The sequence below is a fragment of the Canis lupus genome, chromosome 32, assembly GCF_011100685.1.
Source record: "Canis lupus familiaris isolate Mischka breed German Shepherd chromosome 32, alternate assembly UU_Cfam_GSD_1.0, whole genome shotgun sequence".
Lineage (NCBI taxonomy): Eukaryota > Metazoa > Chordata > Mammalia > Carnivora > Canidae > Canis > Canis lupus.
In genome coordinates this window covers 38,562,777-38,586,131 of record NC_049253.1, presented here as the reverse complement: position 1 = coordinate 38,586,131, position 23,355 = coordinate 38,562,777, and the positions used below count along the sequence as shown (strand labels likewise).

The 23,355-nt window shown below is 37.2% G+C and overlaps 1 protein-coding gene across 8 annotated transcripts in view; it reads right to left on the bottom strand.

Annotated features, from left to right (window-relative positions):
- Window positions 1-429: 429 nt before the first annotated feature.
- The window catches only part of CCNI (cyclin I), a 37,788-nt gene continuing 14,862 nt past the window's right edge, over window positions 430-23,355 (bottom strand). For 4 of the 8 annotated variants that reach the window (XM_038582379.1, XM_038582381.1, XM_038582380.1 and 1 more), the window contains 5 exons: window positions 12,996-13,124; window positions 9,707-9,781; window positions 9,415-9,555; window positions 8,921-9,151; window positions 430-2,037 (listed from right to left, as the gene is read on the bottom strand). In XM_038582379.1, coding sequence (XP_038438307.1) covers window positions 1,588-2,037; window positions 8,921-9,151; window positions 9,415-9,555; window positions 9,707-9,781; window positions 12,996-13,124 — 1,026 coding nt within the window. In that variant the 3' untranslated portion in view covers window positions 430-1,587. Of the gene's footprint in view, window positions 2,038-8,920; window positions 9,152-9,414; window positions 9,556-9,706; window positions 9,782-12,995; window positions 13,125-20,071; window positions 20,162-23,355 lie in introns of all 8 variants that reach the window. The other 4 variants (XM_038582376.1, XM_038582377.1, XM_038582378.1 and 1 more) reach the window with 2 other exon arrangements.

Below are 23,355 nucleotides of genomic sequence, written 5' to 3'. Positions count from 1 at the left end.
CATTTTTTAAATCTTCTCTCCCACTTCCTGTACTTACATGTAAGCAAAAGTTTCCCATTTGAATGGATTTTAAGGTCCTAAGTAGGTAGGCAGTCCACCTTACCACAAGTCAAATGCTGACCTGAGAATACTCTTTGCTCTGCTAACCTGGAACCAACCAGTGGGCTAAAAATGACGTTATCTAGATGCAGGTCTAGCGTGCTCTCTCAAACTGTTCCCTCAGATGAAAATTCACTGTTTGGAGGGTGAGAGAAGGATACAGAAGAAAAATTCTTATGTCAAAACCTAATCCTCAGTCACATTTAAATCCCCTTCATGTTTTATTTTCTTTGAGCATGTATTTGGGATTTTTATAGTTTCTGTAGTTGAAGTAGCAGTGCCTAAGCAATAGGAACTTGTACCTCTTTGCAAGCAGAAAAAAGTTAAAGATACAAAGGTTAAGGACAACTTTATTGCTACCAGAGGCTTTTATCATCAGTACACGGTTCTGACTGTAATACCTTCCTCAGACTGCATAAGGAGCCCAGGATCCAGAAATTAGGAGAAATACAGGTAGGGTAATTTTCATCAAGAAAATACTAATAGCTTAACATAAATCTAGGGTACTGAATTCAGTTATTACATGTTACAGACCCAAATCATAGAGCTGTCCCAATATCTAGAGAGTCTCTCCTACTGATTAGAAATGAGTGAAAACTGACCAGTTACCAAAAACAAAAGAAACCAAAACCTTAATCATTTGATATTTCTTTGGTGAGCACCTGGATATATTAACTTTATCACAAATTCTTTTATACAAATGTCAAATATGCTTTCAACAAATCTAACAGTGCCCTAATTATAATTACATGCCACTTTTAAGTTCTAAATTAAGATAAAAATGAAAACAATAATTTTGTTTCTGAACTCCAGGAACTGAAATGAGACAAACACAAAATCAATGTGGTAATGCTAGTCCTTTTTCTATTACCACCTCTCATTCACATGGGGCAATTTTGAAGAACCCTTTTTGGATCAATCTGAATCGTGGATTAAACATGGCTGCCAGACTGAAATAATTTATTCACTAAATTGCTAAAAAAGTAATTTTGAGGGTTTCCTAATCAGTGGAAGTCAGGCTATACAGATCAACATGCATAAAGTTCATTAAGTAGTCAATAAAGCAGCAAACAAAAACGAGGAAAATTAAATCAGGATGCTGGAGACAGGGTGTGTGCCAGCTATGAATTTTGGAACTTTAAAAAAAAAAAAAACACTGAATATGAATTTTTTATATGGGTACAATCTCCATTACATTTTAGTAGAGAAAGGATGGAACTGACAAACACTACAAAAAAATTTTTACTTGGAAAAAAAAAAAATTGGATCTTCTGAATTTTATTTATTTATTTATTTTTTTGGTCTTTATTATGCTTAAATAATGTTGATTATAATTTACCACAAAAGTAAATTTTTTTTTTTTTTTTCCTGGCTCACTTCAAATCAGCCTGATAAGGTATATACCTTTATATAGCCTTTCCATGGTTCTCCATGTTCCCACTCTCAGAGTAGTCTACCTTAGTTTGCACTTAAAGGTAACACTTGAGGCTACATGACAGAAACTGGCTGCAAAGGTGGACAAGGGGAAGCATGTCCCTCTTGCCTTGATAAATCAGTGCCACATACTGAACCCACATTTTCTGAAGCATTATCTTCATTATAGAGCCGTTTGATTCCATCATAGAAGTCATCCACTTCCATTTCCTCTACTTTGCGTTTAGCAGAGGTATGCTTGCACCCACTGGCAGCTGGGAGATGATGGTAGAAGGCTGCTGCACCTCTGACTGGCACTTCTGGTTTGCTGTTGTCCTTGGAGAAATCTAAATCTGGGCCTGGGACAGAGGAGGGATGTAATCTGAACACTCCTTTGTCACAGGTCACCAGGGTGTGCTTGAGGGGACGGTAGACATAAACGGAATTTAGAGGCAGGGAAGACTGCAGAGAAGAAAGGTGATGTGCCACGAGCTCCCGACAGTGGATCAGCTGGGAGCTATCCATCTGGGCCAGGAGGGAAAAAAACCCACAAAGTTGATCATGTAGTTAATATAGACTACTCTGTCATTTTGCTGACCACCTTCCCTCCTCCCCAGCTTTCTTTTCTCTCCCCACACCTTCTAATTGAAACTCCTCTATTTCTCCAGTCTACCTATCATCTTCTTAGGGAACATGTCCAAATCTGTACTTCTAATGTCAGACTCTTTGAAACTTAAATTCTGTATTTGCAATGATACGGTGAACATCTTCATGAAAACAGAAACTATTCTCTTTTGTTCACTATATAAATCTAACATCTACTTTTGTGCAGTCTACTCCCCCTGGCTAGAAGACCCTTCACCCCACCCTCTTTGCCTCTTCTAATCTATTCACGAAGACCAAGGAACAAACATAAACTTGATTAAGAATTTAGGGAAAAAAAAAACCAGAGGTATGAAAAACTTTAAGAGATGGGGAAGATCACCTGGCTAAGAATTTAGAACAACTTTGTTTTTAAAATAGCCAATAATTTAGAACAAGTGTTTTTTTTTAAATAGCCAATGAGAACTTCTGATAAATTATATTTTTGTAGAAATTAGTAGGCTTGACAACATGAACAAGAACTGTTTTTGTTTAATTTGGAGGTTTCACTAATTCCTTCGTATTCTTCAGGATAGTTCAGGTATCCTTTCTGAAGCTACCCTTTGACTCCCCCATGCCCCTTCCAGAATCTGTTTCTATTTCAGCCTGTCACCATACTCACATCACACTGTATTAAAATAATCTGCTTAACCATTAAGCTTTTCCTTTATAGACTATAAGCCCCCAAAAGGCAGGTATTGCATCATATTCATCTTTATTCCCTAAGTTTCTTTTCTAGTACAATGACTACACATGGAAGGCTTTCAAAATCTTACCTGTGGTAAAGAGTACAATTAGTCTCTCTGTCCTACTTTCCCTGTAATTAGTTAAAATAATCTTCCTCTGAGATGCCTGGGTGGCTCACAGGTTGAGTGACTGCCTTTGGCTCAGGGCTTGATCCCAGAGTCCCAGGATTGAGTCCCACATCAGGCTCCCTGCATGGAGCCTGCTTCTCGTTCTGCCTCTGTCTCTGCTTCTCTGTGTCTCTCATGAATAAGTAAAATCTTTTAAAAAAATTAATAAAATTTAAAAATAAATAAAATAATCTTCCTCTAACAACATACATTTTCTCCCCTATTTGAATATTTTAGCGGCCCCCTCAGTGCCTACCAGAAATAAGCTAACCTTTTTAGCTTGGCATAAGACTCTCCACAATCTGACCCCAACCTTCTTTTTCAGTCTTATCTCCTGGTGTATCCTACGCTGTGTTCCCCATTTCTGCCAAACAGGCCTGCACTCTCTAGTCTGCGCACAGCTTGCTCTCTCTTACTTTACCCCTGGTTCATCCTATTTCTATCTGTTGAAATTGTATTACCTATTCCTTCCAGGTCTGGCTAACTCACCATCTCCAGGAAACCTACTAGATTATTACCTATCAGGGATCACTTTCCAGTCTTGTGTATTTTATAAGTATTTTTGGATATTTTTTATTTTTTAAGGTTTTATTTATTTATTCATGACAGAGAGAGAGGCAGAGGCAGAGGGAGAGGGAGAGAAGCAGGCTCCATGCAGGGAGCCTGATGTGGGACTTGATCCAGGGTCTACAGGACCACGCCCTGGGCCGAAGGCGGCGCCAAACCGCTGGGCCACCGGGGCTGCCCATTTTTGGATATTTCTTAACCACATTTTATTCATACCTATATAACCTACAGTACACAGCATGACTGTTTGCAATACCACAGAGAAAATAAAGGAAAATAACGTATCTGCAAGAACAACGAACACACTTGGTCACAAGACTGGTTTTATCACTAAAAATATTCATTATTTGTTACCCAGAAAAGTATAAGTGGAAAGAAGAATGAAAGGCAGGTGTTATCACAGTACAAATGTTAAAATGCCTAAACTCTTCAGAAACAATACAGAAAAATGACCATTTTTAATTTCTACCATTTGGTTCACTAATTTTTTTCCCTTGTTTGAAAGACACTAGATAGCACCCTAAGGGTATACTACTACTAGCTAGTCTTAGAATTTTTTTTTTCTTCCCTTAAAAGAATTCATAATACTTAAAGATAGTCCCCAACTATGAAGCTTACAACTGTAGGCTAGGACTTAGCATGTCCCAGGGATGCAGAACAAGCTGAGCCATAATAAAAAGAGTGGAACAAAAACACAGAAGAAGGATGGGGGTTTATGGTTAAGGAGAGAAGTACCTCTGTCAATATTTCAAGAAGGCCAAACAAAAGGGAGATGACAGAAATGAAAGAAATTGGGAAGTGAAAAGGTTATAGTATAAAAATTATTTCTGAAAAGTACTTACTACTTTACTTTAATAAACTGTTCTTTAGCAAATGACTAATATTTAGGGGCCTAGAAAGGTAAAAGTATCACAAATATTCTAATGCCTTGATCACTGGGCTTAACATCACAGAACACTACAAAACAGAGTTCACACAGACGTGTGGTTTGAAAAAGGACATGTATTTTAAGTAAAAGGAAAACTATGCCATTGTAATCTTTCTCTGTGAAAAAAAGTTAACAGAAAGTTATACAGTTGACCCCTGAACAACACACGGCAGTTAGGGGAACCAACTCCCATAGTAGAAAAATTTGCATCTAATTTTCAACTCCCCAAAAACTTTACTAAATAACCTAATGACCAGAATCCTTACCAATAACATAAAGTCAAATAACAGATATTTTGTATTATACTTACAATAAAGCCAGAGAAAAAATATTAAGGAAATCCTAAGAAAGAGAAAACACATTTACAGTAGTGTACTGTAGTGCAGTTCAAACCTGTGTTGTTCAAGAGTCAACTGCATTTTGAAAAATGATAAAGACATTATTCAAACCAATATCATCTATGTAAACTCTATTTCCATCCAACTAAATCCTATATCAAAAGAAATTCCTTCTAATCTACTACCTGAATTTGTTCTAAGGAAACAAATCAAGTATGATTTGTTGAGATCCAGTAGAGAAGACAAAACAAGCACATAAACTGGAATTACCATAATAACTTCAGACACCAGACAAGTCCTTTAATGAAACTGTAATAAAAAGATATAAAACAAACTCATTCTAATTGCAGGATGTTAAGAGGACATTTAGTGATAGTTTTCATGACTATCTTTCCAAATTTCAAATAATGGGAACCATTTTTAAGTAACCCTTGCAAGAAAAACACAACTGTAATGTAGCTCACCAAGGAAGGTGAGGCAGACAGCATTGAAAGTCTATAGGGCAGACAGCCGGATGGGTTACTGACCAGAAGAACACAACACACATGACAGGTTCAGATGGCCCCAGGTTTGCTGGACATGGACAGCACGAAGCACTGAAAACACCTGCTGCAGCAGTCTGGCCTTACGAACCCTCAAGACCCTGATGGGGAAGGCCTGCTACTTTACTGCCGGGCTAGGGATGAGGGAGATGATTACACTCACTCAACTCAGTAGAGTTAACATCCTGAAATGCTCAGTGGGTCACATTGATCAGAAAAAGGAGAATATGAGTGTAGATACAGAGGTAGAACAATGAAAGAAGGGATAACAGAAAGAAGTGTAGCCATTCCAGAAAGGTGACCAACAGGTATCATGGGAGCTAAGTGAAGCAGGGTTGGGCAACTAGGAAGGAAGCTTGCCTTTCAAACCAGGAACACTCACTGTACTTTGTCTGCAGTCAGAGGGAATAAAGACAGAGCCAGTGAGAGTGGTCTCCTCACAGTATGGGGTTGTCTATGATGGACATCAGTAGTCCCCTCAAACCAGGACACTGGCAAACACGTCAGAAGTAATTCTGGCATGATCTCACCAATACGTTGCAAAAATTTCCTATGCTAGAACCAAGAATGCAGAGAGAATATTTGATAGTACATGGCCTTATCACACGTCTAATTACAAAGATATTAGACCTGATACTCCTACCTAAACACAAATGAATGCAGCAAAGACAGTCTTGAGCCTTAAAGAATCAGGATCCATCAGGTTTGGGCCACATATGTTGGCTATCAGTCCCAGTTAGTTTTAGAGAACTGTTTAGACCAAGTCCCAAAGTCTGTGATACTGTTTTTAACTATCTTTTCCATTATAATTTGAATAGTATATGGGCAGAGACCTTTTTTCATTTTTTTACAATCACTGTATCCCCAGTGCCTTAGACCACAGATTTTTCAATACATGTTTGTGGACTATAACTATTCACATAAGAGAATGGAACAATGTTTTTTAAACTATGTCCTAACAGCCTGCAGAAGGGGAGAGGCCATGCTGAGTGAGACTGCACCCAACAGGTCTCTGCCCCAAATACATATTAGAAAGTAGTATTTTCCTACTTTATATTCTGGGATTGTGTACAAGATTTTGTTGGAGTCAAGGGAAGGATTCCAGTTCTAAAAGAAACTCTGAAAACCACTGAACTAAATCTTTAAGGTGTGCATGGGAAAGCACTGGTTCTTTATTAAGCAGTCCTGTATGTCTCTGAGAAAGTCCCAAGTTCCCTGGACTGCAGGTTTAAGATATATACATGAATGAAATGATTTCAAAGATTTCTTCAAGTTCTAAATCCGTAATACTCCTTCAATAAAAAGGAACAAATTTCAGTGAACATTCTTCTTACAGCACCAAACACCAGAAGACTTATGAAAGAGAATAAGCATATTCTCCAGTATTTTTTTTAGTAGAGAACAAGCTCTCAAAGCTAGAGAATACAAATGCTATTTACAACAGTCTTACTATTTATGCTTCAGAGTCTATCCTCTTTGTGACAGTAATACCTCATATAGTAAATTTTCTCTACTAGCTTTGGGAATAGGCAAAGAGACCAAGTCAGAGCGTTTAAAGATGTCAACAGGGGCAGCCTGGGTGGCTCAGCAGTTTAGCACCGCCTTCAGCCCAGTGTGTGATCCTGGAGACCCAGGATCGAGTTCCATGTCAGGCTCCCTGCATGGAGCCTGCTTCTCCCTCTGCGCCTCTCTCTCTCTGTTTCTCATGAATAAATAAATAAATAAAATATTTTTTAAAAATAAAGATGTCAACTGTTCCAATAAAAAAATGAAAAATGGAATGTAGAAGTTTTCTATTAATATCCCTTCCCCTACTCCCACAGTCTCATGTAAATGATTAATATTCAAGTTCACTTTCCAACACCATAGGTAGGCAAAGTAAATTTCCTGTGCCACAGTATTCTTATATGGTAGTTTATGATAATTTCTAAAAATTCTCACTAAATAGCAACTATCTCCTAGAATTTATTTTCATGATAGCATTTATTTCAATGGAAAGAAATACTTCTCAATTTTAACAATCTAAGATATGCCATTAAGAGAACATATCGGGACACCTGGGTAGCTCAGTGGTTGAGAGCCTGCCTTCGGCCCAAGGTGTAATCCTGGGGTCCCGGGATGGAGTCCCACATCGGGCTTCCTGCATGCAGCCTGCTTCACTCTCTGCCTAGGTCTCTGCCTCTCTCATAAGTAAGTAAAATCTTAAAAAAAAAAAAAAATTAATAATAGAACATATCTCCCTTGTAAAGGAGAAACAGCCTGTGTTACAACTAACATCATATGCCTGTCCTAGGGACATAGAACAAGGAGAGCCATGCTAAAAACAGTGGAACAAAGCACACAGACGAGGCACGGGCCTTGTCTAATGTATTGCTAATATATTGCTCTGATCACCAACCTTTTTATGAAAAGGCTTTTAATCTTTCTCTGCTCACAGACTAGGAACTGAAATTCTCAGAGCTGAGAGGTAGCACTGAGGTTCTTACATGTGTGCTAACTTTTACAGTTCACATCCATGAGATCTATTAAGCAGCTTATAAAACACCAAATTCAAGTATTATTCTCTTTTACAGTACTCTAAGTTCAATAACTGCAGCTCTTTGCTAAACTTAGTTCTTTTTTATTACAAAATGTAATTACGTAAGCTCAGAATTTAACTCTCTTTTCTCTAAAGACAATCCAATAAAATAAATCAGAATAACTACCACCAAATAAGAATAAATAGGGATATGTAAAAGGAAAGTACACTATTCACACACAGTCTTTTATGGATTCAGTTGGCAAGGGGTATGGTTTACAGCAAATGTAAACCTTTAAGTTCTATTTGATGACATGAATACAACCAATAAGCTTATCCAAAGTAGTTGCCAACATATAGCACCCTTTACTAACTTTTCCATTTGAATGAGAATTTTCTCCATTAAAACTTGTACATTTTATATAGACAGTCGATAACTGTCTATATAAACTGGCCTATAACATTTTCTGTCAATTTGCAGATAGAAGTGATGGAATAATCTTAGGCAATAATAGGAACTACCAGGACAAAACCTCTTTCAGAAAGATAAGTTCTACTTGCCAAAGTCTAGTACAAATACTTGACTTTCTAGCCAACAATAAATTATTTGCTTGTCTAAAAAGCAACTTCTAGCCATTTATGTTTTTAATTTACCTTTTACAAAATAAGTGAAGTATACAGTTAAGAAGTACTATGATTAAACCTACACATATAGCTAGGAAGGTTCTTCATACAAAACATAAGGACAATATAATATAGAGAATCTTACTACTTAAAGATTTTAAGTAACTTAGAAGAAGGGTTGAAAAGCAAGAAAATACTATCTAAGCGTTAGAAGAGAAAAAAGTTCACCTAGCCTGTAAGTTTAAAGTATTTATTACTTTACTCTTATCTCCTCTTCAAAGTGGTTTGCCAGTACAAATTAGAAAGGTCTCTTAATTTTACAATCATCCAGTAGCCCTACGTATCCCCAATAAGACAAGAACTGAAAATGAACACTTAATTTGACTGACACCTACCTGTGCTTTCTGAAGCAGTTCAATTGTAAGAGGAAGCCAGTCAGGAATAAGTTTCTCCATTTCCAAACTAACAATGGCCAGAGCAAGCATGGATCCTTTGAATTGTAGAAGTTGGTTACAGGCCATACAGTGAAGGAGTTGCTTGGTAAGAACTGCCAAATGCTGAGATGGGCTCAGTTTGGGTAAACTGAAAAGTAACTGAGGCCTAGTTGACACTGCAATGGCATGAAACTGAAAAAAAAAAAAAAAAAAAAAAAAAAAAATCACGAGAACATCACACTGGATTTACTTTAAAGTTGTAGGTAAATTATGTACAGAAATCGACATAACCTCAGGTATTAATATCTTAAGTTAAATTTGACATATATCCTAATTTCTAATTTTTTTTCCTAAAAATCACTACAAAACAAACGAGTGGGCAATCTACTTTCTTAAGTTACTAAAATAAGATTACATATTAAAATAGGAAACTAAGAGACATTAGGTATATTTACAATGTGAAGAAAATCCAATGGTGTAGCTGTGTGAAGATCCCAATTCAACTTATCCAGAATAATTCTCTCCATCCTTAGAATTTCAGATGAAGAACATCCACAGAAACTGTCTCTTGCCAACACCTTCAGTACTGGAATTCTCTATCCAAAGCAGAGGGGAGGGGAACAGGGCAGAGTGAAGAGGGCAGAAAAAAATAAACTAATTTTCAGTGTTTGTTCTGGTGAACAGAAAGCAAGTTAATAAATAGAAATTTTCAAGAAACAGGCACAACTAATTTTTAAAGGAAAATACCTCATCCTCCTCAACAGTCTTGGCAGCTAGGAAAAAACAGCTGATCGCAATACAACTCAGGTATTTTGGGTGGGCCTAAATAATTTTGAAGAGAAAAAAAGCAATTCAGTGATTTTCAAAAAGCTAAAAGAGTTTATTTTTAAAAACTAGATATGCATGTGAGACAGGTATGCACAATATTCGAAGGAATAATTAATCTGATTCCTACCTACTGCTTTCTAGGATCAGGACTAACTTTTAACTTCACAACCCTAGCCATAATTATATTCTATGACAACACTAAGATATTACATTGTAAAAGTTCAACCAATGCTAGTTACCCAAAGTTAAATTTCTACCCAGTAGAGAAGAACTTAATTTTAGAAGACAATTTATTTAATAAATACAATTCCAAAAATTAAAAATTTGTGCATGTGTGTATTTTATAAGCTAGTTTTACTCTCTTTACCAGTCATGTCAGTAATATTAATGTACTAGATGTTAGGGGAATTAAAGAGAAAGAAAACAACATTTAAAAAAAAGACTATAAACCTATTCCAGAAAGAAGACATTAAAAAGACTATAAACCTATTCCAGCTTTATTTTTTTTTTTAAGATTTTATTTATTTATTCATGAGAGACACAGAGAGAGAGGGGGGTGGGGGCAGAGACACAGGCAGAGGGAGAAGCAGGCTCCATGCAGGGAGCCTGACGTGGGACTTGATCCCGGGTCTCCAGGATCAGGCCCTGGGATGAATGCCGTGCTAAACCACTGAGCCACCCGGACTGCCCCTATTCCAGCTTTAAAAAACTATATATAGACTGTTAGCAGATAAGTAGAAATTTTCTAATTAAGTGCCCACAAAAACATGTACATATTCAGGTTCCATGGCGAGAATGAAAAGCTCCTAAATTCACACAGAATCAATTAGTAGGAGAAAAAACTTTCTAAAGGGTTTGACATGCATAGGAAGGCTTGAATTTGACTTTTCCTTATCTATAAGGTAGGCCTACTTTTCCTTATTGATAGAATAAAGGTTTTGCCAAACCCAGCATCAGAATTCAGTTTTAAATAACCAGAACAATTAAATCCAATTACGTTGAATGACAGAGTTAAGTTACATTACACAAAGAAAACCTGTTTTGACATTTATCTTATACTGAAATATTACATTCCTCTAAAATTGGGGAAACTTTCTAATGACCTGATGTGGCCTTGATTAATTACTTATTGAATAAGCATGCCAGTGACCAATGCCTCAGTGTAAGTAGCATACTATCTAGGCACCTTTTAGTCCTCTGCCTATATGAAAAATAAAAGCTGATTCAATACTATCAATATTTTTATGTAATCATTAACATTAATCAGACATTATGGTTTAGAAAGCACTTCTAAAAATACCATCATGTCTATTATGTCTCAGAAGTTAAGAACACAACACAAGTGATTTAGGAAGTGAAGGCAGATCTTGTGGCTAAGAGTTTTCCAGGATCCTTTATTTCCCCCCAAGTGTATACAACAAGTCAAATCCTTGAGGTAATTAGAGTTCACTCCCAAGAGGAGCCCTACAATTAACAACTCAAGGTAGGTAATGCAACTCCAAAGTCAAGGGCACCAAAAAATTTTATAATAAAAAGAATCCCAATAGCAAGTGTGATTTTTTTTTTTTTTTCAAAGAGTTGTTCTCATTCCTGGATATACATCAGTCATCTGTGTAGTTTGTTTTTGCTTCTTTAAATAAAGACATCCAGGTCTTACCAACTAGAGATTCAGATTCAGTAGCTCTGGGTTAGGGCTCAGAGTCCATACTTTAAAAGAGCTACAGCTAGGATTGAGGCTCTAGTCATTGGAGCAGCCTTATATGGTCTGTTTTAAGTCACTGTATTCAAACTATGAATACATTTTAGGTTAATTTTTTCAGTATAGATAACCATCTAAGTAAGAGAATCTTTGCTAATAACATGACAGGATCCATTAAATAAGAAATATGAAGAAAAAAAGAATTATGAAGAAAATGAGATACTTGGCACTATTCTTTAACTGATCCAGTAACTTCTCCAAATCTGTTTAGAATGTTTAATTTAATTTTTTTTAAGATTTTATTTATTTATTCATGAGAGACACACAGAGAGAGAGGCAGAGACACAGGCAGAGGGAGAAGCAGGATCCATGCAAGAAGCCTGACGTGGGACTTGATCCCGGGTCTCCAGGATCACACCCTTGGCTGAAGGCAGTGCTAAACCACTGAGCCATCCAGGCTGCCCATAAGAATCTTTTCTATGACAAAAGCTAAAATAAGGTTATTAATAATTTGTGAAGAACATAAAACCAAGAAAGTACATTACGTTTAAACTCATCTTTCTCTGTGAAAGGGAGGTTAGCTCTAGTAGGGGAGGCTTGATAGTAAGATTAAATAGACATCTCAGATAACCTAGATTGCAGGCAATTAGTATCATAATAAAAGATTCTTCAAGTCTCTTTTAAGAGTACAAGTGTGAAACAAAAAAAAAGTAACTGGCCATCCAAATTCTTCCACTCCATTCTTCTTTAACTTTTATTTTTCATACTTAATAACACAGTACAGTATCCTCAGCACTAAATTCATAGTTCCCCCAGTTTATATATTCCCAGGCATACAAATGACAACAAATGAATTGCTTTTCTAATTTTTATGCCTTGCCATTAAATAAATGCTAACTTTCTGATTTAAATCAATTGAGAGCCTACTATGACCAATTTCATATAATATAGCCAATGATATATAGCAACAGAGACAATATAAAACTTAATCATTTATTTTCATATGCTGTCATTCAACAAAAATATACCACTTATGTTCAGTTCATCTTGCTATACTCCAAATGTATGCTATACTCCAAATAGAAAGTATTTATGTATTTTAAAACACTACGGATAGTCAATAAGCAGTGACAGAAAAAAATGTGTAGAAGGCTTATACTTTTCTAATCTACCTCACTGTTAACATCTAGTACACCAATATGTTAAAAGATGACTAAACATTCTGCTGATGATATATGGTTTGTAATAAAATCAGGAAATCAAAAATTTTATAGGTTAAGTATAAGTTATGAATACTGATAGCAAAAAGAAAATTACAGATTATGATTCAAAACATTTCTAAAAATTTACAGCAATAATAGAAAACATCATGCCTTCTTACAGGGGCACAAATCATGTCTAAGGTTTTCCATTCCCTGTCACTTTCTAGAATGTTTACAAATTGCCCTTGGTTTAAAATATAAACCCTCAAACAAGGCATTGTGTTTAAGTGTATCCTAAAATATTTACCTTTACAGTGGCTAAAAACCTGTCCAAAAGACTGCTAGCCAGAGCAAATGTTTCTGGGTAAAGGTTGAATTGGTACTTGAGCTTGGCCAGCCACTGAATCACTTCATCTCTCTGGGATGGAGAAACATTCTATAAGGGAACAATTGAAAGATAAAATAAAAATAAAAGAGAACAAGTGACATTTCAAATTATCATCAAGAATGAACTATCTCTTAAAAGGTTAGCAAATGCTATGGAATACATTTATATGTCAAAAACATTTTTAAGTTTACTCAAAATCTATCAAACTTGAGATGAACAAAGATAAAACATTATGTAATGGTCATAGCATTTACCAATACCCAATATTCTCTTATTTTTTTATTAAATAAAATCTTCACTATGTCATGTCACCACAGTCCTGTATTTTAATTAAACTAAGGTGTTCAGGGAATATAACACTTTAAAGGTTAGGTAACTAGTATCAACTGACAGTAGTTTGGAATTAAGTTTCCCAGTGAATTTCTTTCTAAGGCACCAAATAGCCATTAAACCATCTTAGGAAATATAAATAGAGTATGGTAATAGAATGAGAGCCCATTAAAAACAAAACTAAAGCCAACAGAAATAAATGAAAAGTACCAGGTACAACCAGATGAATTACACATTTAAAGATCATGGAAGAATATTGAAAGGGAAATTCACCTGCATTAATTTACCAGTGGAGAGATTATTAAACAAACACATAACATTACTGCTTCCTACATATTAAACTGCTGAGCACAGGCTTACTTTTTAGAAGGTACACATTTTAAAGCAATAATGATTTCGATATCTTTACTGTCAAGTTTTGCAGGCACCATGAAAAATACAAATAAAACAAACCTAATAATAATCTACTTATAATAAATTAAACAGATCCATGAGAACTACCTCTACCAGGTAAATACAACAGAGTACAGAAATGACTCTGTGATTAGTGGGAAAAAGTATTTTCAGTAAGTGAGGGTTCCAGACAAGTAAAGTGCTTAATCTAAGCACTGCAATCTTTGTAATTATAACCATTTTAGATGGAAATCCTTTAAAATATATTTATCTCATTCCTTAGAAAGTAGAGAGATCATAGCTTAAACCTCTTACCTGATTACTATGGGTCAATTTTATGAAATTCTTTTATCACAGAGAGATACATTAAGAGTTATGAAAGCAAGGAGGGCTATATATTTTCATAATGTATCTCCTCAAACAAGTATTTCAGTTGGAATTTCTTCTCTCCTCCTCTTGGCTTTCTTTAGTGTGAGAAATACATGACTCGATGCTCATTATAATCTGCCATTGGACTGGCAAAGTAATTTCTCTCTCTCTCTCTCTCTTTTTTTTTCTAATTCCTCTTTCATTTTGGCATAACATAGTAAAGTATTTCTTAATGTTGGCCAAACCAACTAATCACACATGTCATTTTTACATCTAGCTGTAAACTCAGTTGTAACTGGTATTTCAGAAGGTTAACTGCCAAAAAAAAAAAAAAAAGAAGGTTAACTGCCATATATCTACCTTCTAGTCAATTCTTTTTGTCAAATAAAGACTGATCCTAGACTACTGCACAAAAAAATACGGCCAAGAAAGTTAGATAAAAATTTACAACCTCTCACATTAACATCTTACCACCAAACTGGTGTTAAGACTATGAACAATAATCTGAAAACATCTGACAACCACAACAGTTCATATTAATAAATATTCAGTGTCTATCATATGGCAGGTCCTGGGAATACAAGGAATAAAAAGCTTTCTGTTTGAACTTCAAAACTTAAAGCCCTATGATGAGGCAAACAATCAGAAAATGTCAATACACAATGATTAGTGTAAAAGAGAGGCATATACAGTGCTAAAGGAACACACTAGAAAGGCACTTGGTCTTGTGTGGAAGCAGAATGAAAGCTTCTTATAGAAGACAGTAATGAATGTGTACCTTAAAAGTTAAAAAGTGAGGAGAGGATGTAATCATTTTAAAGACATTGAAAAGAGCTACGTTTTTTTAAAGCCCATGAACTTTAAAGCATAGGAAATGAAGTCAACCTGGAGGAAATAACCTATTCTCAAGCTCTTCTGACTTGCAAATAAAATCAAGGTGGGTGAAAAAGACTGTTAGAAACAGATATTCTGAGAATCAGTGGTATAATTACTTTAATCAAAAAGAAATACAGGGAACACCTGAGTGGCTCAGGTCATGATCTCAGCGTCCTGGGATGGAGCCCTGCATTGGGCTCCCTATTCAGTAGGATGCCTGCTTCTCCCTCTCCCCCGCTGCTACTCTCCCTACTTGCACTCTCTCGTTTGCTCTGTCAAATATATAAATAAAATCTTTAAAAAATATATTTAAAAAAATTTTTTTAAAGGAAACATAGTTCATGAAACTGAAGCTGTGGGCTTGACAGTTTCTGGGTGCACAGAGTAGCAAAATAATTTATGTCCTGCATAGACTATCCTGTTCATTCAACATGACAGAGGAAACTGGAGTTAGGTTATTAGAACCAGAGCTGAATTCTCTCTCACGCAGAGAGTCTGCAAAAGGTGGCAAAACATTATTGTCTGGAGCTGTGGCTTTTCAGGAAAAGTGAGAGAAAGCTGACACAGACTGACAACTATAGGCCCTGAGTCAAAGAGCTGTTAGCATGGTCACTGGTTCTACAATATATCATTTTCCACAGAGCCCTGAGCTGCTACTTTAAGATCTAGTTCTGGACTGGGGGCTCCTAAAAGTCCCTGGGAACTAAGTGAATAAAGGCAGTCACAACATTTCTAGATGGAGAGAATTATGCATTCAAGAGAAATTAAATTCCTACTAGGATGAGCTTTTATCTAAAATGCCAAAACAAATAAAAAAGTAATGTTCAGCAAGCCATGCAAACAAATCAATAAAGAAATACATTTGCAGAAGGAGAAATAGATGTTGCTAGAACCTGATGAAACTGGGGAGGCTTAAAGGAGGTGAAAGAACAATGATCCAGAGTAGCAATAGGGAACAAGAACATCATCAATTCCACCTTCAGCTCAGAAAGCCATACAATAGGGATAGAGGAGAAAAAGATCCCTAAATGACAAATTATATATAATGTGCCAATTTGGTGTTTGACATTAAATAACAAACATATAATTGTAAGAAGTGCCACAAAAGATGGACAAAATATGCTATAAAAGTATGTAACATAGGGAACACAGTTACCTACAGATTCGATATCATGGTTGTAACTAAATGATTCAAATTACAGAAAGCACATAGAATATAAAAGGCACTCAAATACTGGTTTTGTTCTTTCCCACCTCTAAAAATACTTGCTGTTCTAATCCCAGAAAAAAGCAAATTTAAAAATATTACATACAAATAATTATTTTAAATCAATTATAATACAACTAGTTATGAAAGAGATCATGGCTAGTCTTTGGACTTTATACCTTATATTAAAATATGAGGCCAGGGCCAAGAAAGCATTCCTGCATGGCTAGTATTATCTCACTAATCAAAACCAATAACAACAGCAGCAGACAGCAAAAACCCCACAAGTTTAACAGTTTAAGACTCACTCTTAGGAAGTCATACTAAAATCACCTTTTCAATTCAATTAAAACATGTACTAAAGAGTAATATTATCAGGATAGCTTTATAAAAATTAAGTTCTATGACTAATATTCAGAAGGAAGAATGGGAGGAAGAAAGGAAAGCAGAACTGGCTGCCCACCCCAGATAGTACTTCCTGGTCAAGGAATCTGTTTTCTTTTACACAGATTCCTCAAATAGGGCTAAGCGAGTTCACTAAGTTGAATGACTAATCCTCAAGAGAATTTGGAACGGATTGATTCAACCTAGTAAAACACAGGATTTTATATTCCACATGCTACTATTCTGATCCTTAAAATACAAATCCTCTCCAGCTTTAAACTCTAAAAGGCTCACCATTACCTAAAAGATTAAGTAGAATCCCCCAGGCATGGCGTACAAATCCCTATGACCTACCTCTCCAGCCTACTCATCTTCCTATCACCTCTGCCTTAAAATTCATACTGGAAGAGCAGTATTTGTAATTATGTCCTTCCCTGCTCTTGCCATGCAGTTTTATTACATCACTGCTCCTCTGTTCATACTGTTCCCTCTGGTCGGAACACACCCCTCTCTCTTTTACCTACCTAATTATCCTTCAAGAGCTATTTCAATGGTCACTCCTTACCACACTTTTCCTTGTAAGTCTAGTTGGGCTAAGTACCTTCCTGTGCACCCACAGCCTCTCGTCACACCTGTAAAGTTCAACATTAAAAAAAAAAAAATACATTTCTGCTTTTGGCTATGAAAAAGCTATCAGCAACCACCACCACTACCTGTTTTGAAGTCATGAGAACTGCTAGGACAACCAGGCTTTGCAGAACCAAGATTATGCAAAAGAGGTATATTTATCCCCTGATTTCAAAAGTCTGTGTTATGTCACTTAACTTTTACTAAAAACCTACCTTAGTATCTGAAAAAATCGGAAGTAGATTTTCACTTTTATGAAAAAGGTAAAAAGTAAAAATAGAATTCAGCATTTGTTTTGCAACAAGTTGTTACAGTGACGGCAGCACCCCCAGAGCAGCAAATCAGTACTGCCCATCTCCTTCCCCTAAAACTACACGCAGCACCTCAGCATCATGCCACCATGGCTTTGAACGGTCTATGAGCATCAGTGCTTTATCTTGATTTATTCTGTCCATCTGTTAGCAAGATGTGTCCTAAGGTATCAGAAAAGCCAAAGAGAGGGTCTGGGAATGTTCAAAAAGTTTCCCTTACAAATTCATAATTGCTACTTTGCTGTTACACCATTTCAGCTTAAGTTTTCACAGGAATGCTCTATTTTCAAATAATGAGGGAAACCTGTAATGAGAGGAGTCAACATTCTGTAGCTTTTCCTTCAGAGCACTTGCCCATCCTGAGTATGGCAAAAAGCTGAGAGTACGGGCAAAGAAACCTACAGAGCTTCAGAGACTTTCATAGGGGCTAAAGACAAAATCTGGAGACTTAAGGAGCCAAGTGGGGAGAGGAAGGGTCAGAGAACTGAATGTGACACTCAAGTAATTTTTCCAACTTCAGAATGAAATTCTGAAGTTGGAAAGGACAGGGATGTAATAAGCTAAGCAAAAGCCTCTGAAAAGCAAGAATGAGTTCTGTACCCTAATCAAGGTCTCAAGTTGAATCCTGGGCTGCACTCCAGGATGTGGGGCACACGACAGGCCAATGAAGTCATACCCAAGTGCAGCCCAGACTCCAATCAGCACCACCCCTCACTGGGTTACAGTGGTTCATCTACTCGGTCGCCTAATAAAGAGAAGACTGAACCATTCTGCAGCAAGATAATATCTAGAACCTTTACAATTTTTCATAATGTTCAGCATTCAATTAAAAATTACTGGGCACACTAGAGAGTATAATGCTAAGCAAAGTCAGTCAGTCAGAGAGAGACAAATCTCATAGGATTTCACTCACATGTGGAATTTAAGAAACAAAACGAACAAAAGGGGGAAAATGAGACACAAACCAAGAAACAAACCCTTAATTAAAGACAACTGATGGTCATCAGAGGCGAGGTCGGGGGGCGGGGTGGGTACGATGGATGTAATAGGTGAAGGGGATTACCATTAAGGGGATTACCATTACTTACCATGATGAGCACTGTGTAATGAATAGAATTCTTCAATCACTATATTGTATACCTGAATCTAATACAATACTATGTTAACTATATTAGAATTAAAATTAAAAACATAATAAAAGATGGGAGGGGCAAGATGGTGGAAGAGTAAGGGTCCTCAACTCACCTGGCCCCACAAACTTACCTAGATAACTTTCAAAATATTCTGAACACCTACGAATTCGACCTGAGATTTAAAGAGAGAGCAGCTGGAATGCTACAGAGAGAAAATTTTTGCTTCTAACAAGGTAGGAAGGCAAAAAAAAAAAGTGGGGGAAGGGCTCCGCGAGGACCCGGGCTAAAGCAGAGCTGCAAAAGCCTCCATGGCAGGAAAGCCCAGCCCAGGAGAAGCGGTAACTTTAAAAATCCATGCCGGAGTTTTCAGAAAGAAAAGTGCTTAGCCTAAGAGAAATCAGGCAGAGTCGCAGGGGAGACAGTGAAGCCTCAAGATTCCCGGAGTCACTGTAAGAGGAGGGGCACCTGGGAGAAAGCTCACTGCAAACCATGGACCAATCTTGGTAAAGGGCTGGAGTGGAGCTTTTCCGCCCTGCTGCCGCCATGGCGCCCATGAAAAAGCTTGTGGCAAAGGGGTAACTTCTGAGGTGCCTTTTTCCAAAAGGTATTTGAAATATCTCACCAAAAAATATTTGAAAAATAACCACTTCTGTGACTGGTTGCGCGTAGTTGCTAACAGCAAGGAGAGTTACGAGCTGCATTACTTCCATATTAAACAGAACGAGGAAGATGAGGATTAAAACTCATTTATCTCAAATACTTTGACTTCTTGAAGAAAACCTGGACCCCCCCCCCTCCCCCGCCCCAAATAAAAAGAAAAAAGGTCTGGAGTGGAACAGCTCTCAGGGCATTTGGGAGAAGCCAGTCGGTTAGGCAGGCTGGCTCTGGAGCTCCCTTTATTCTAGAGCCCTGCTCTAGAGGGAGGTAGCTGTGCCCCATTCCTCCCCCGTTTGGGAGGGGTGGCCCCCAGGGAGCACAGGTCCAGGGGTGCAGGGCTCTGGATCCCAGGGAGCTCAAACGGACAAAGCCAGCGATTCTGTGTTCCCCCTGGGTCAGGTAGAGGCGGGGAGGGCGCAAGGCAGTGAGGACTCTCCTGCTACTGGGTGCCCCCAAGCTGTGCATGTCAGCACCCTTGTCCCAGAAGCATCTATGCCAGTGTAGACTGGGAGGTTGTAGTTAGTTACTCATGGGGAGCTGACTCCAGAGCTGGAGATCTGGTCGCTGCCATTGTTGGTTTTCCTCCTTGTGTCACCTTGTGCCTGGGAGGGGCGGGGCTGCCAGGGAACAGAGGCCTCACGGGATAAACAGCTCCCACTGAGCCCGGCACCTGGTAGGTGGGGGGCATCTCCACCCAGGTACACACACCTGAGAATCAGCACAGCAGGCCCCTCCTCCAGAAGACCAGCTGGGAGAACAGAAGAGCAAGTTCTGGAGCAGCGCTGGAAAGCTCCAAGACTGAGGGAAAATAGTATATAAAACTAGAGGGTCATTTCTTTTTTTTTTTCCCATTAGGACTTGTTTTTATATCAGACTAAAAATTTCCAATATATTTTCCCTTTTCCCACCTTAACTAAAATATTTTACCACCTCTTCATTTTTAAGTTTTTCCTTTTTTGACTTTCATATTTCTACAATTATAGATCTTAGATATATTTTTCACTTCTGGATTCACTTCAACGTATTCAATTTAATTTTGGTAGATATATGAGATACAGTTTTTTGTTGTTTTTTTCTGCCTCGTTTTGTTTTACAATAAAGTTAGTACCTTCTAAAACACGACCAACACCCAGAACCAAGTGGAACACTGTGTTGGTTCATTTTGTGAGATTATATTCTCCCTTCCTTCCTCCTTTTTCTTGTTAATATTTTGGTGGTCAATGTTGGGGCTTTCTGTAAGTATTGCTGCTTTATATGAATTTGGGATTGAGCATCTTCTAACATACAAAACAAAATACACTCAACCAAGAGGATCATCCTCTAGGACCCCTCAGGTAGACCACATTCTCTCTCCACTACCACTTCCTCACCACCACCATCCCCCCCCTTTTTTTCTCTTCTTTACTTTTTATCTTTTTCTTCTTTGTTTTTAGCTTTTTATTTTTACTACTTTGTTCTAAAATTTGTTTTTCACTTTAGTGGTCCTTTTGTTTTATTTTGTTCTGTTACTTTTATTTTCCGGTCTCTGACCTGTTTGAAATGATCTAGGGTGTACTTTACTTAGGTCTTGGTTGATATTTTTGGCTCAGCCTGCTGATACAGCCACTCTGCACTGAACAAAATCACTAGAAGGAAGAATTCACCACAAAAGAAAGAACCGGAACATACTCTCTGCCACAGAGTTACAGAATTTGGATTTCAATATGATGTCAGAAATTCGATTCAGAAGTACAATTATAAAGCTACTGGTGGCTCAGGAAAAAAGCATTAAGGCCTTTAGTGACTTCCTTACTGCAGAATTGAGATCTAATCAGGCCAAAATTAAAAATAGATTAAATGAGATACAATCCAAACTGGATGTTCCAACTGCTAGAGCTAATGAGATAGAAGAGAGAGTCAGTGACACAGAAGACAAGTTGATGGAATGGAAGGAAGCTGAGGAAAAAAGAGAAAAATAATTAAGTGCCATGAGGAAAGGCTTAGGGAAATAAATGATAACCTCAGAAGGAAGAATCTATGTGTAATTGGGATTCCAGGAGAGGCTGAAAGAGAAAGAGGACCACAAAGTATATTTGAACAAATCATAGCTGAGAACGTTCCTAATCTGGGCAAAGAAACAGGCATTCAGATCCAGGAGATAAGAGAGGACCCACTTCCCCCAAAAATCAATAGAAACCATTCAACACCTCCACATTTAATAGTGAAACTTGCAAATTTCAAAGATAAAGAGAAAATTATTAAAGCAGGTCAAGACAAGTGATTCTTAACTTATATAGGGAGAAATATCAGATTAATAGCAGACCTCTCCACAGAGACCTGGCAGGCCAGAAAGGGCTGGGATGATGTATCTCGGGTACTAAATGGGAAGAACATGCAGCCAAGAATACTTTATCCAGCAAGGCTGTCATTCAGAATAGGAGAGATAAAGAACTTCCAAGATAGACAGAAACTGAGAGAATATGTGACTACCAAACTGGCTCTGCAAGAAATATTAAGGGGGGACCATCTAAAAAAAGAGGAAGCCCAAGGAAATAATCCACAAAAACAGGAACTGAATAGGTATTATGATGACACTAAACTCATATCTTTCAATAGTTACTCTGAACGTAAATAGTCTAAATGATCCCATCAAAAGATGCAGGGTTTCAGACTGGATAAAAAAGCAAGACCCACTTATCTATATGCTATCTGCAAGAGACTCATTTTAGATATAAGAACACCTCCAGCCTGAAAATGAAGGGGTGGAGAACCATTTACCATTCAAATGGTCCTCAAAAGAAAGCTCAGGTAGCAATCCTCATATCAGATAAATTAAAGTTTATACCAAAGACTGTAGTAAGAGATGAAGAGGGACACTATATCATACTTAAAGGGTCCATCCAATAAGAAGACCTAACAATCATGAGTATTTCTGCCCCTAATGTGGAAGCTGCCAAGTATATGAATCAATTAATAACCAAAGTAAAGAGATACTTAGATAATAACACACTAATAGTAGGAGACTTCAACACAGCACTTTCAGCAAATGACAGATATTCTAAGCAGAACATCACCAAAGAAACAAGGGCCTTAAATGATACACTGAACCAAATAGATTTCACGGATACATACAGAACTTTCCACCTGAATGCAACTGAATACACACATTCTTCTCAAGTACATATGGAACTTTCTCCAGAATAGACCACATATTGGGTCACAATTCAGATCTCAGCAAATACCAAAAGACTGGGATTGTCCCCTGCATATTTTCAGACCACAATGCTTTGAAACTAGAACTCAATCACAAGAAGAAATTTGGAAGAAACTCAAATACATGGAGGTTAAAGAGCATCCTACTAAAAAATGAATGGGTCAACCAGGAAATTAGAGAAAAATTAAAAAGATTCATGGAAATTAATGAAAATGAAGATACAACCGTTCAAAATCTTGCAAAAGGGAAATGCATCACAATACAAGCCTCCCTCAAAAAATTGGAAAAAACTCAAATACATAAGCTACCCTCTCACCTAAAGGAACTGGAGAAAGAACACCAAATAAATTCTACCCTAAACAGAAGAGAGATAATAAAGATTCAAGGAGAACTCAATGAAACAGAGACTAGAACTATAAAACAGATCAACAAACCAGGAGTTGGTTCTTTTAAAGAATTAATAAGATAGAAAAATCCCTAGCCAGCCTTATTAAAAAGAAAAAAGACTCAAATTAAAAAATCACAAATCAAAGAGGAACGATCACAACTAATACCAGGGAAATACAAACTATTTTATTTATTTATTTTTTTAATTTATTTTTTATTGGTGTTCAATTTACTAACATACCAAATAATCCCCAGTGCCCGTCACCCATTCACTCCCACCCCCCGCCCTCCTCCCCTTCTACCACCCCTAGTTCGTTTCCCAGAGTTAGCAGTCTTTACGTTCTGTCTCCCTTTCTGATATTTCCCACACATTTCTTCTCCCTTCCCTTATATTCCCTTTCACTATTATTTA